Source organism: Syngnathus typhle, linkage group LG18, assembly GCF_033458585.1.
Source record: "Syngnathus typhle isolate RoL2023-S1 ecotype Sweden linkage group LG18, RoL_Styp_1.0, whole genome shotgun sequence".
Lineage (NCBI taxonomy): Eukaryota > Metazoa > Chordata > Actinopteri > Syngnathiformes > Syngnathidae > Syngnathus > Syngnathus typhle.
The window spans coordinates 6,931,025-6,942,941 of NC_083755.1; the positions used below are offsets into that span (position 1 = coordinate 6,931,025).

Genomic DNA, 11,917 nt, shown 5'->3' on the forward strand with positions numbered 1-11,917 from the left:
CCGTGCAAACAACATCCACGGAGCAGAATCGAGTGTGGCTCCATGCAAGGTTGGGATTCGGGAGTTGTGGCGGTGCTGCTACTGTGGATGCATGGGGAGAAAATGAAATGCAGTAGGGGAGACAGCGAGTGTTGCAAAACCTCGTCATGACTCGATGCTGCTGTTAGCAAGTAGCTGGCGCAGCAGTCCGCTGACTGTTGAGTCAACAGCAGCAAGAGAGCGAGACACACACACCGACACACACACACACACAACAGATGCAATGACACGGGCACCGGACCGCTCCTTCGACGACTGACAATCGCCTCCCAAAGATTTCTTTTTTATACGTTTGCTTAGACGTTTATATAAATTGATCGCTGAATGCGTCCATACTTGTGCGAGCGAGTAAGCTTGCTGCTGATTTTGATCGAACTTGCTGCAAGCTAGCTGTTAGCTGGCTGGCTGGCTAGCTGCTAACCCTGCAGGCATCCAAGTGGCCGCACAAAACATGTGGATCGTCGCGGCGGAGACCCCCGGGACCACTCTAGCTTTACTCCGCGGGACGCGAGTTTCAAGCGGCCGCTGACTGGACGCCACCAAAGCCTCTGTGTAAATATCCGTCTTATTTTGACCTGTTTCCTCCCTCCCCGCTCGAGACATGTGCACTGAACTCCTGCCTGCTAGCGGCGACGGGTTAGCTCGGCGGCGGCTAGTGCTAACTGCTACAAACAAATAACAAAGTGTCGCCACCGTGTGTAACAAAACATATTTTCCACAATTTTAACATGTTAACAGCCTCGTCTCTGGTGCAGCCTCGTTTTTATTCCTCGTGAAAAAAATCCCACTTGCAAAGTAAGAAGCATGTTTAGCCGGCGGGGACTCGTTGGTTGACATTGGCTAATGTTAGCCCGGCGGGTTTAGCGTCATTGTTAACACAAATGACCTGCACTGTTGCATTGTTTCCAAATTTAGGCACTTACTTGACACTTTGGATGGAAAAAAATCAAACGACAGAATCCCAAACAAAAATGCAAATATAAAGTGTATGCACAGATAAGTTATAGAGCTTCTACCATCAAATGGTAGATAATTTAATTGTTCTTTGTATGTAGCTTGCAGAGTTAGGTGAAGGTAAATACATCATTTTAAAATAGATCATTTCCACACCAATTACATGCACATTGTTCATATAGGGTTAAGTCATACTTCACTTATCTTACTGATACCTACAGTAAACATAAAATACTGATATAATGCTGTCAAATTTGAATAATCAACCTTTGCCGTGACAAGTCTCGGATCCATAGTCCAAGATGATGCTGCCGGGAATTTTCAGCACAATTTCTGTGATGCAATGTGCATGTGGCTAATGGATGTCAACTTTTTAATGAGTCAGCTGTCCAGTGGAAGCGAAACCACTTGGAACCCGACTCAATAAACGGGACAGCAGGTCTTACTGTCATCAGAATGCGGCGATGCTGATGACATCACTTCACCGATTGACTTTCAGTTTGTCTTTGAGTTGATTGTAGGAATTTGATCATGAGCTTTTTAATCATGCCCATCATAACGCGTAAATTGTTTTCAACACTTCTCTTGAGTTCTTCCGTCTGTTGGACTCGGTACGATCGATACAGGCTGATTGTTGTCGCTCTTTGACCTCTTGCAGGGAGGAGAAAGAGCAACAAATCTCCAGGACCAGATTGCCCTCCCAACTTTTTGCCTCTCAGACAGACGGCGTGGGACCATGCTGACCATCCTCGCTGCTGGCTCCGTCTTCTTTCCGGGCCTCTTCCTCCTGTCCAAGCAGTGTCTCAAGTCCATCCCGGCGCTGCGATGGAGCGAAGGCGACGCCGTCATCGTGTCGGCAAGGTTGGGAAACATTGACGTTTTTCCCTGGGTCAGCATTTGTTTTCACGCCGGTTGTCTCCGTTGTAGGTTGGTGTCGTCGATTCAGGCGGTCATGGCTTCTTCAGCCGGCTACATAATCGCTTCTTCCTGCGATGACATCATCGAGGATCAGTGAGTCCGTTTGTTGTATGGCAATATTGTTTGGTGCAGGTCACAAGCCAAACTGTTTCTTGCACCCCTCAGGCACTGGCTGACCAGCAGTTACATCTTGTTTGCCGTCCCCTACTTCGTGTACGACATCTACGCCATGTTCATGTGCTACTGGTACAAGCTGAGGGTCAAAGGGCACGAGGAGGCCTCGGCCGCCCCCCTGCACGTGGCGTCGGCGCTGACTAGCTACCTGCGCCGCGAGTTCCTCATGGTGTTACACCACGTCGTCATGGTTACCGTCTGCTTCCCCGTTTCTGTGGTAACCGCCCTTTCTCCTCCGTGCGTTAGATGCTAAATTGAACGCTCCGTGGTGCGTTTATATTGTTTACATGCTGAGAATTGTATTGAGATTTTCACATGGAAAATTCTGCAGCAGCTAAGCCGCCATAAATCTTTGTCAGCTGGTGACTCCTGCCAAAGGCCTATTTACAGTGCCGCATAATTATAAGCGGTGCGAAGTGCGAGGTGTAATTGCTTTCTGGCCCGCTGACAACTTTCTGTCCGTCTCTCCCCCCTCTAGTTTGTGCGTCAAGGAAAGGGAGATTATTTCCAGGGCATCATGTTCATGGCCGAGCTCAGCACTCCGTCGGTCTGCTTAGGAAAAATTCTCATCCAGGTAGGTGGACGCTGGCCAAGCCCCTGCAATGGTGCTGTGCAAAAAGGACGCACGTGGCGCCAGAGAGCCACGTTTCCACCACCAAGGACGCTACGTGAAGGGCATAGATGCCTTTTCATTCAATTCCAATTGGGAAGCGATGGCGACGGATCATTTTCACATGATGCGACCCTTCCTGTTCGCCTTTTCCGACCCATACCAAGGAGAACAGGATTTGGTGGAAACGTGTCTTTCTTGTTAAACATCCTCTGCTTTTGCCAATGTCGTTGCCCGCCTTCTCTTTATCCCATCCGGGCGGCGCCCGTCCCTGCTTATCCTCAGCATGCAACCCGCATATGTTAACTGCCCCTTAACACGAGCGGCCCTTCCAAACCTCACTAGGTAACGCCCTTTGCTTGAGTAAACATTGCACACGCCACCCTAACCCCGCACCCGCCCAACCCCTTTGCGTTTGTTCGGGCTGTCAGCTGTCTCTGCGCTAGTTTGATAAGCTCAAAAAGCCGTGACGTTAGTGGCTATAGGCCCTCTCGCTCGATGCAGGGGGAAGGGGGGTATGGGTGGGGGGAGGCCAAGCTAAAGTCCACTCATGGCAAACTGCTGGCTTCTCTTTGTCTCTTTCTTTGTCTCTCCGCCCTCTCTTTTTTCCCCTCTCTCAGTACAAACAGCAACACACACTCCTGCACAAAGTGAACGGGGCTCTTATGCTGATCACTTTTTTCATCTGTCGAGTCCTCCTCTTCCCTTACCTCTACTACGTCTATGGAAGGTACGTCTTTTCTTCCTCCCGCCTCTCTTCTCTTAACGCTCAGCTTGGGAGTCTCTCATGTGCGGCGGAAAAAGGGGAGGGGAAGGGTGGGGATTCCGTTTGCGTTTAATCAACCCGTCCCTTGGTGTCTTTCCTTTTGTCGGGGTGCAGGTACGCCTCCATTCCGTTCCACTTGGTCCCCCTGTCGGTGCCCTGGCACACTAACCTCGGGGCCGCCCTGCTCATGGCGCCGCAGCTCTATTGGTTCTGTCTCATTTGTCGGGGCGCCCTGCGACTCTTCATGGGCACCTCCCGCTCCCAGAGACGGCGCGCGGCCACCACGGACGGCGGCGCGGCGGCCCAGCCAGCCAACGGCTTCCGAGTGCCCTCCGCCGAGCCCGACTTGGCCACCCACTGAGAGGAGTCGGGGGCGGGCGTGGCAGGAGGGAAGGGGGGGGGGTAGAGAGGCGAATGTACCAGTGTCACGGGGTGGGGAGACAAGTAGCAAAGCGGCGAAGGTTAAAAGGCTACAGACGATGTCCTCAAATAGCGCTGGAGTCTTTGCAGGCCGCTCGCGGCAACCGCCGGGAAAGTCGGCTTTGCTGGCCTTCAAGCACTTCAGCCTCTCACTTTGTAGGCGTAAACAAAAGAGTGCCGTCGCTCTCTGATGATGTCATCGGGGCACTGTGACAGGAAGGAACGCGCACTGACCTGAGAGGATTTAGCCTGGATGTATAGCAAAGCATAGGCCACCTTTTTTCTTCACGTAGATCAAATCGTGACCTCGCGGGAAGAGCAGGTCCGTAGGAATGTATTATAGTGTATGTTAGAAACATTTGCTGTAGACGGACGGGAGTTATAGCAACCGAGACGACAAAAAAAAAAAAAAAAAAAAAATCCCGGCTGAAGCAAATTCCGGCTTCTTAGTGTTTCTCTGTATCCTCTATGTAGTCACTGTCACTCTAACATGTACGAGCAACCCACAGACTTGGAGATCATCTCGTAGGACTGCATTCTGCTGCCTTATCCCCCTTTTCCCACAATTATTTTGCTCTTTGTTTGATTTTCTTCCTCAGGGGAGACGGGGACAAATGTGACGGGTGTGTACATTGCGCCGATTTCCATGTCAGTGTTAGGGCAGTGTTCCGTTTTTTGAAGAAAAAAAATAATGTTTTCATTTAGTGTTGATCAAGGACGCCTCACCTCCGTCGGTTTAGACAAACGAGCCCCGATTCCCTGGCGCAGCTACGTGTAGATACGACGTCATTCCGATGATCGCAAACGCAACAGGGCACACTTTGAAAGGATGGGCGCTGGAGTTGCTGAGCTCAAACAAAATATTTGTTCAGTTGGCCAAAATATCTCGCGCATGGTCATTTCTAATATTGTCCAAAGGCATTATTAAGGGACCCCCGCCATGTTGCGCTTTGAAGGGGAAACAGTATTGTGGGGAAACATTCCCTCGTAATTTACACGCAGCCCGGAGTCACAAAAACAAACTTTTATCCAGTTCAGTGTTTTTAATTTATGTATTTATTTTGCGACTTTTTACATTGTGCAAGTTGCACCGCAGGTTCTATGAACTTTTTTTTTTTTTAAACAGACCGGCTGGCTTAGTCACTTTAATGTGTTGGTTTTAAAGCTGCAGCTGCACTCCCTTGGAAATGGGTCATGGCTAAAAAAAAATCTATATATAATAATATATAAAAGGAGAGAAATGCGTGCCAAAACATCTGGAATACTAACCGGGCATGTCGAACACATTACCCACCCCTCCCAGCTCAACCCGAACGTACCGTATATTCCACCAAATGCTTGTTATTTATTTGTAAGTATGTATTTATTTATTTATTTGGTTTGTGGTTCTGAATGCATATTTATGCATCCGTATTATACTCGATGCTTCGGAGCCTGATGTGAAGGCCGTAATGTTACTCAAACTTAATCGGAAATATACTTCTCTGTCCTGATTGTCTCACGTGTTGTATTTATTTGTTTCTCTTGATTGTCCGCACACCCCTGCCGAAAGAATATAGGCCTGTGAGTATTTGTGTCTACATGTTGCGCCACCATTTGTGATTGCTGCAGTGCTTTAAATACTTACATTTTTTTTGCTGTTTATTGATTATCCACATGATTAACTTCTAATGTCTGCAACGTTACTACTTGGTCAACAACACACCCAACTGTAAGTCATCGGTCGTCTCAGGTTAGCATGTTTATTGCCATCATACAAAAACATAGAAAACATAGAAAGCTTGTAACATTAATAAGAAAAGATCAAATGAAAAAGCGCCTCGGAAAATGTACAGGAACAATCGTGTTCAGTATCTCCTCTGCCTAGGTGAGAAGATGGTATTGGGGTTGCTGTCTCGCTCCCGTTCCTTGTCTCGCTCCTTCTGGCTGTTGGGCGACAACGCCGCCTCCAGCTTCTTGTCGTTCTTGAAGAGATCTCGGCCCGTGCGCATGATGTGCTCCTCGATTTTGCGGTGGCGCTTCATGTCCGACAGCACTTTGTCCATCCTGGCCTCCCTTTTCACGGACGAGCGAGCTGATGACCCTGCGCGGGGCCAAGGTTCAAAGTTAACCAACAATGCAACCCAAAGGAGAACTTCAGCTTTCCGTGTAGTCCTTCCAGCATTGAAGCTTCATGGAAAACTTTTTCAATATTCTACTCCAATCGCTTTCCATAGATAATAAATTTTGGGTGGAGTGCTCACCTGGTGTCCTACGTCTATTAATGAAAGAACTTTTCGGGGTGGCTTGCAATTGATGCTCCTCATTAAAGTCAAACTCAGTTGGACTTGGTGGCCTGAGGGAAAAAACAAAACAAAAACACGGTCAATCCATAATCCCTGAAAACTAAAATAGCCCTGAATGATACTAACTTGAGATCCCTCTCTTTCTTCGCTCTCTCCTCAGCCTCGTCCTCCTCCTCCTCCCTTTTGGGCGAAAGGGGGCGTTCGGGCGTGGGCGGTCTCCGGGGAAGGGGCTCGAAGTTGAGCTCCAGCATCTCGCCCTTGGCCAGGAGCTCATAGAGTCTCTTGATCTCAGAAGGAGGCGGCATCCAGTTCTTGGGGTCCTCCATTTCCTCATCGCTGTACACCAGTTCCCATTCGCCGTCCTTCGCTGCCACCTGCGTTCCCTCTTCGTCCTCCACCGCTGCCACCGACTGAGGTGCGTTTGTGTGTTCGTCTCCTTCCAGCTTGTCTGTGTCTTGGTCTGGGGAAGTGAAATTAACGTAATACACATTTGTTAGCAATTTTCAATGTTGTATGGGTATTGTTCGAAATGCAATTTTGTCGCAGGAACTATCGTACCATTTGCTTCACTTTCTTGACCTTTGTCGTCCATGGTGGCAGCGTCCTCCACCGATGCAGCGATCATCTCGCCATCCTGTTGTTTCGTGCCTTCCTCCTGTTTGCACGCTTCGTTTTTACTCTCTGCCTCTTGGACACAGAGAGCCTGGATGCCCTCGCGTAGGGCCACACCTGGGGCCTCAGCCTGCATTCTTCAATAAGGTAAATTCTAAGCAATAGGCAAAAAAAAGTAAGGAGTAAGCTACAGGTGTTTTGTGCATCTACGCAGCTTCGTAGGACGTAGGGACATTAAAAACAGAAAAACACGTAAGGGTTGGCCTCCATCCAGCCCACTACTTTTTAATTTGTTGATCTGGATGTGGGGTGAGTAAAACGACAGTTTAGAAGACTATTCAATTCGATCTGAAATAGATGTCAGTGAATGAATGTAATGACCTTTGCAGGAACATTTGGTAAAGGCGTATGCAGAACAGTGAGACAGAATAGGGAAAGGTTCGGGAAGAACCTCGTGCATTTAACATATACACAAGCGGAAAGCGACTACATAAGCAAATTGCATTGACACAAAGAAACTTCCAGGCAAATACCACGTTTTGAATGGACAGTGATGCAGAACAAACGTTAGCGCGCTGGCTCGTCATTACCGAAAGCTAGGGGATGCCGTTGCTGCAAGCTTAGATGAAGTTATCTCCGACGACGAATGACATTGGCAAAAATCATTATTGTAACTACACCACAGTACACATACGTAAACAAAGCGCCATTTTGGACAGAATAACCCGCTGACTTTTACACGAGCGCAGACTTGACAATCATGTGGATTACCCGGCGCTGTGGCGAAAGTGCGGCGGGGGTTCGTTTTTACTGAATCCTATGCACAACCACTTTTTTTTTTAAATTTAATATCCACAAATTAGAAATTGCCTATAAAATATAAATAAATAGGTGTCTTTTTCCAGACAGTGGTGTGACTAAATCTGGTGTGGGACGGACATTTCGTGTGGCAGTTTATTTCCAAAGTGCGCCCCGTTCGGCGTTTGTAAATCTATATCCGGCGCCACTTCCTGCATGGTGAACCTTGGCCAGAATATATTTTGCCCACAAATAATTTGGATGTAAATGAATGTGAAGCAGTATATTTTACTTTTTTATTATTTATCATTCTTTTGAGCTCATTTTGTCTTTATCGAGGCGAGTATTTAGCGGCCTCTGATTGGCCTCTTGTCGTAGCTCCTTTGGCCAGCGTTTCGATTGGCTGATTATCGTTTCCCCCTGATTTGAAAATATTTCCGTTAGCTTGTTTGGGTTTCCTGTTCGCCATTGTTAAAGCGTGGCACATACAATATTGCTGAAGTTGACTTCAGGACGCCCTTTAAGACATTAATAAAGGCTTCCTTTCTTGGATTCTGTAGAGAACATCGGTAAGAGATTGATACGTTTTCAGATATCAACTTTGGAGTCAACCCATACTATGTGGCTTTCGTCTCGTGGGTTAGCCGTTAGACGCTAGGTAAAAGCCGAGCATCTTCTTAAAAATAAAGCTGTAGCACGACGTTTTTATTATTTCGTTACCTCTTATAACTAATTTGCCGTCTTTGCACTTATCATCCTGAAGTCAAAACATGGCCCAGCGCGTGTCTGTCTCCGACCGTGGACGCAAGAAAACCACCCAAGTGAAGGTTGCGGTTCGTCTACGACCATTTATGGACAAACAAGACGAGCGAGACACGGGACCTTGTGTAAGAGGCCTGGACTCTCAGAACCTAGAGATTGTAAACTGGAGGAATGCAACAGAAACTCTAAAGTACCAGTAAGTATCCATCTGTCATTGATCAAAACCTTATGTTAAACCCAAATCAGCTAGTAGGGGTCTCTGAACTATGTTGCGCTTTGTCTTGAAGTTTTGATGTGTTCCATGGCGAGAAATCGACACAAGAGGAGGTCTTCCTGTCATCCGTAAAGCCAATTCTGCCCTACATTACCAAGGGCCAAAATGTTAGTGTCTTTGCCTACGGGCCAACAGGAGCCGGTATGTTCCCTTACCCATTCTAAGGGCTGTGTTACGGTTAGAGATTGTGAACTGTTTTTTTTCTTCTCCTCCAAAGGCAAGACCCACACCATGTTGGGCAGTTCAGCTCAGCCTGGCATGATTCCTCGTGCTGTTGGGGAAGTCTACAACCTGGTCAGCGCTCAGGATGAGGACGAGGGTTGGGACTACTCCATTGGAATGTCGTATTTAGAAATTTACAATGAGAAGGTATGGTTGGAGTTCCACAGTTTCACTCCTTTGTATATTACAGTGAACCTCATATTTCCAGATCCATTCAAAAATGTCGCTGCCTTCTGTCTCCACTATTCAGGTGCTGGATCTTATGTCGCCAAACTCCCAGGACTTGCCCATCCGGGAGGACAAAGACAAGAACATCCTCATACCGGGCCTCACGCACACAATAATCCCGTCCTTCGCGGACTTTGAACGGCATTTTGTGCCGGCCAACCTCAAGCGTACCACGGCCTCCACCAAAGTCAACGAGCGCTCCAGTCGCAGCCACGCTGTCCTCCTCATAAAGGTTTGAGTGGAACCACTTGGCTAGTTTGCCATCATCATCTATTAGAATTTTATCAATGTAGTCCTTGGAAGAAAACCTATGCGAAACTTGAAAAAGCACTTAAGCAGGTTGTGGCCTTTGTGCAGTAGGCCAGGATTTGGTAGCTGGTGCTAAAATCAACCCTCTCTTATGATGCTCTCATTAGCAACTGCTGGGCTTTCTGGGACTTTCTGGGAGAGGTACAAGCGGGTGTCTGCTATGTGTGTGCATTAGTTGTCCTTGTTCCTTTACTTGCCTTCCTGTTTGGCCAATCTCATCTATTTTTGTTCATTAAGGTGGTGCGCACCGAGCACTGCCTCCCCCGCCGCCAACAAACGGGCAAACTCTACCTGGTGGACCTGGCTGGCTCAGAGGACAACCGGCGCACGGGCAACCGGGGCATCCGCCTCAAAGAAAGCGGCGCCATCAACCTGTCGCTCTTCACTCTTAGCAAAGTGGTGGACTCGCTCAAGTCGGGCGCCTCGGTGCGCGTGCCCTACAGGGACAGCAAATTGACCCGCCTGCTCCAGGACTCCCTGGGCGGCTCGGCGCACTCGCTCATGATCGTCAACATCGCCCCCGAGTACGAGCATTGCTTCGATACGGTCAGCGCTCTCAACTTTGCGGCCAAGTCCAAGCTCATCGTCAACAGGCCCTTCACCCAAGAAAGTATGCATGGGTTTTGTTTATTTGTTTTTTTTACACTTTACTGGTCTGAAAAGTATCTCATTCGCTTCCATGTCTCAATTTGACTTCAGTCAGAAATGAATGCTTGACTTCCGGCACTGCAATGCGGCCTGAAATCATGCTGTGGCATCTATCCAGACAAATGGTGTCGCTCTTGTTTTGTGCCCTGCATACTAAAATGCTCCCCCCCCACCTTTTTTGGGCTGTCTTTCTCTCCAGCGAAACAGACCAGAGAGGATCTCTGTGCCGGGCGGCCTGGCACAGAGCCTCAGAAAAAGAAGCCAAGGGTTGAGAAGAAAACTGAGCAGCAGGCCTCCACCTCGCCTTCGACTCAACTTTGCAGGTGCGAGAACGCTCGCACCCGCTGAGCACTGGCTTGTCAATTCGTTTGTGTGTTGTTGAGCTCTGGGTAGCGAAAAAGCAATCATCTGTCAGTCAACCTACGTGTTGGTGTCTTCTGCTTGTGCACACTCAGTCTGTCAGAACCGTCACTCGTAGAAAGGCTGCTTGCTCTGGAGAAGCGGGTGATGTGCTACGAGAACCAAGACAGGGTCAGTATGTTTGAAGGATGTGGCTCGCAAACCCATGTAACTCGCCTTCATCCTGAAACAGGAGCAGAGAGACTCTGAGACAAAGGGCGTGCTCCTCGCTCAGCTGGCTAAGGCAAAGTCAGGTTCCCGTCAGGAGCCCATCTTCAGGAGCAGCACGGTGCCTCTGCAAGAAAAACAGGCCAACGTCATGAAAGGCAACTTGCAGCGAGCCGTGGTCCGACCGCTGCAGGATCACCGTAAGCCGTCGCGATGGAAGCGCTGGGTGGGGGAGAAAATGTGCTCCAATTGAGCAAGTGGACCTCACGCTGTTACTCACTTCTCTGAGCAGTCACCGCTAAAATAGAATCCATTTGGATTATTCATGGCGGTGCGGCCGCCAGGTAACCTTCATTTGCGATTTTCCACTTTTGCAGTGTGCCAGCCGCTTACCGTCAGGAGAAAAGTGGCCGTCACGCTTCCGCCTCACGCTGAGGTCAGCGTCCCGCCTGGAAAAATGTCGTTTCCGATGAATTATTGATCAGCACCCTGTTTTAATTTCTGATAGTTGTGGACACGGTGGGAGCCATTAGACCGAGTGTTGCATTTGTGTGTTTTGTCTCAGCTTCCGGGCGCCAAAGAGAATGCAATGGTGAATAGCTGGGAGTTCCAGCTGGACAAATCGGTCGTGGAGCAGGCCAGGCACAAGATCCTCCAGATCCTCAACACGGGCTCCCTTAAGGAGCTGAAAGGTCTGCAGCAGATCGGCGACAAGAAGGCCAAACTCATCCTGGGCTGGAGGGAGCTCCACGGCGTTTTCTCCAAGGTACGTACGAGACGTGAAGCCTCCATTGCTTTGTTGTCCGTCCTACTCGTAATGTCGGGCCGTCTTCACGCAGTTGGAAGAGCTCTCTCAAGTTGAGGGGATGACAGAAAAAAGATTTTCCACCTTCTTGAAGGCAAGTAAACAACTTTAGTCTGCTTTTCTGACCTGTTGACGTGAGCTCGGGTTCATATTTTGCTCTTTCTATTTTCAGGCAAACCTTTTGAGTGAGATGGGAAAGTAATCGCCTTCATTTTTTTTAGGAGGAGGTTGGATTGTAATATCCATGTATTGAAATGTGACTCTGTAAATATTGCTTTGAAACAACTTGTATTGCACCTGGAAGGCTTTTACCGCACATCCTTTTTTGAACATATTGCCTGCAGCCTTATTTGAAAATGAAATTTTTGCCTTTTTTCCCCCCGCTCCCATCTCAGTTTGCCCCAACAAGAAATGTCATGTTTTTTTGGGTGACGTTTTTGTAAATGTAAATATTAAAAAACAAACAAACTAAAATCTCTGTTTGGAAGTATTTGTAACCTTTGTCGTGAAGTTTAGAATTATTTTA

The 11,917-nt window shown here is 48.3% G+C and overlaps 3 protein-coding genes across 6 annotated transcripts; 2 read left to right on the plus strand and 1 right to left on the minus strand.

Moving 5' to 3' along the window:
- Positions 1 to 126: 126 nt before the first annotated feature.
- LOC133142719 (ceramide synthase-like) lies at positions 127 to 6,123 on the plus strand. The gene is made up of 7 exons (XM_061264181.1): positions 127 to 591; positions 1,652 to 1,854; positions 1,921 to 2,004; positions 2,077 to 2,302; positions 2,564 to 2,659; positions 3,316 to 3,425; positions 3,576 to 6,123. The coding sequence occupies exons 2-7, from the start codon at positions 1,730 to 1,732 to the stop codon at positions 3,820 to 3,822; spliced, it is 888 nt and encodes a 295-aa protein (XP_061120165.1). The 5' UTR covers positions 127 to 591; positions 1,652 to 1,729; the 3' UTR covers positions 3,823 to 6,123.
- On the minus strand, positions 5,605 to 7,538 carry pagr1 (PAXIP1 associated glutamate-rich protein 1). Its single transcript, XM_061264182.1, has 5 exons — positions 7,369 to 7,538; positions 6,725 to 6,915; positions 6,293 to 6,626; positions 6,125 to 6,216; positions 5,605 to 5,964 (listed from the first exon to the last, which is right to left on the minus strand). The coding sequence occupies exons 2-5, from the start codon at positions 6,912 to 6,914 to the stop codon at positions 5,729 to 5,731; spliced, it is 852 nt and encodes a 283-aa protein (XP_061120166.1). The 5' UTR covers position 6,915; positions 7,369 to 7,538; the 3' UTR covers positions 5,605 to 5,728.
- kif22 (kinesin family member 22) lies at positions 6,785 to 11,865 on the plus strand. Of its 4 annotated transcripts, none has more exons than XM_061264174.1 (13): positions 6,785 to 6,925; positions 8,340 to 8,534; positions 8,626 to 8,753; positions 8,830 to 8,981; positions 9,085 to 9,294; positions 9,609 to 9,981; positions 10,219 to 10,342; positions 10,475 to 10,550; positions 10,612 to 10,786; positions 10,964 to 11,022; positions 11,152 to 11,352; positions 11,426 to 11,485; positions 11,564 to 11,865. In XM_061264174.1, exons 2-13 carry the CDS (start codon positions 8,347 to 8,349, stop codon positions 11,591 to 11,593), a joined length of 1,776 nt encoding a protein of 591 aa, XP_061120158.1. In that variant the 5' UTR covers positions 6,785 to 6,925; positions 8,340 to 8,346; the 3' UTR covers positions 11,594 to 11,865. The 4 variants fall into 4 exon arrangements, with proteins under 4 accessions (XP_061120158.1, XP_061120159.1, XP_061120156.1 ...); XM_061264172.1 differs by lacking the exon at positions 6,785 to 6,925 and adding an exon at positions 7,797 to 8,234; XM_061264173.1 differs by lacking the exon at positions 6,785 to 6,925 and adding an exon at positions 7,798 to 8,145.
- Positions 11,866 to 11,917: the final 52 nt, after the last annotated feature.

Coding starts and splice junctions, on each gene's coding strand:
- LOC133142719 (XM_061264181.1), top strand. CDS start 1,730: ATGCTGACCATCCTCGCTGCTGGCTCCGTCTTCTTTCCGGGCCTCTTC. Junction 2,005..2,076: donor GATGACATCATCGAGGATCA/GTGAGTCCGTTT, acceptor TGCACCCCTCAG/GCACTGGCTGACCAGCAGTT. Junction 3,426..3,575: donor CTCTACTACGTCTATGGAAG/GTACGTCTTTTC, acceptor GTCGGGGTGCAG/GTACGCCTCCATTCCGTTCC.
- pagr1 (XM_061264182.1), bottom strand. CDS start 6,914: ATGCAGGCTGAGGCCCCAGGTGTGGCCCTACGCGAGGGCATCCAGGCT. Junction 6,627..6,724: donor TCAAGAAAGTGAAGCAAATG/GTACGATAGTTC, acceptor TCACTTCCCCAG/ACCAAGACACAGACAAGCTG. Junction 5,965..6,124: donor TAATAGACGTAGGACACCAG/GTGAGCACTCCA, acceptor GGCCCCGCGCAG/GGTCATCAGCTCGCTCGTCC.
- kif22 (XM_061264174.1), top strand. CDS start 8,347: ATGGCCCAGCGCGTGTCTGTCTCCGACCGTGGACGCAAGAAAACCACC. Junction 8,754..8,829: donor CTACGGGCCAACAGGAGCCG/GTATGTTCCCTT, acceptor TCTCCTCCAAAG/GCAAGACCCACACCATGTTG. Junction 10,787..10,963: donor CCGACCGCTGCAGGATCACC/GTAAGCCGTCGC, acceptor CCACTTTTGCAG/TGTGCCAGCCGCTTACCGTC.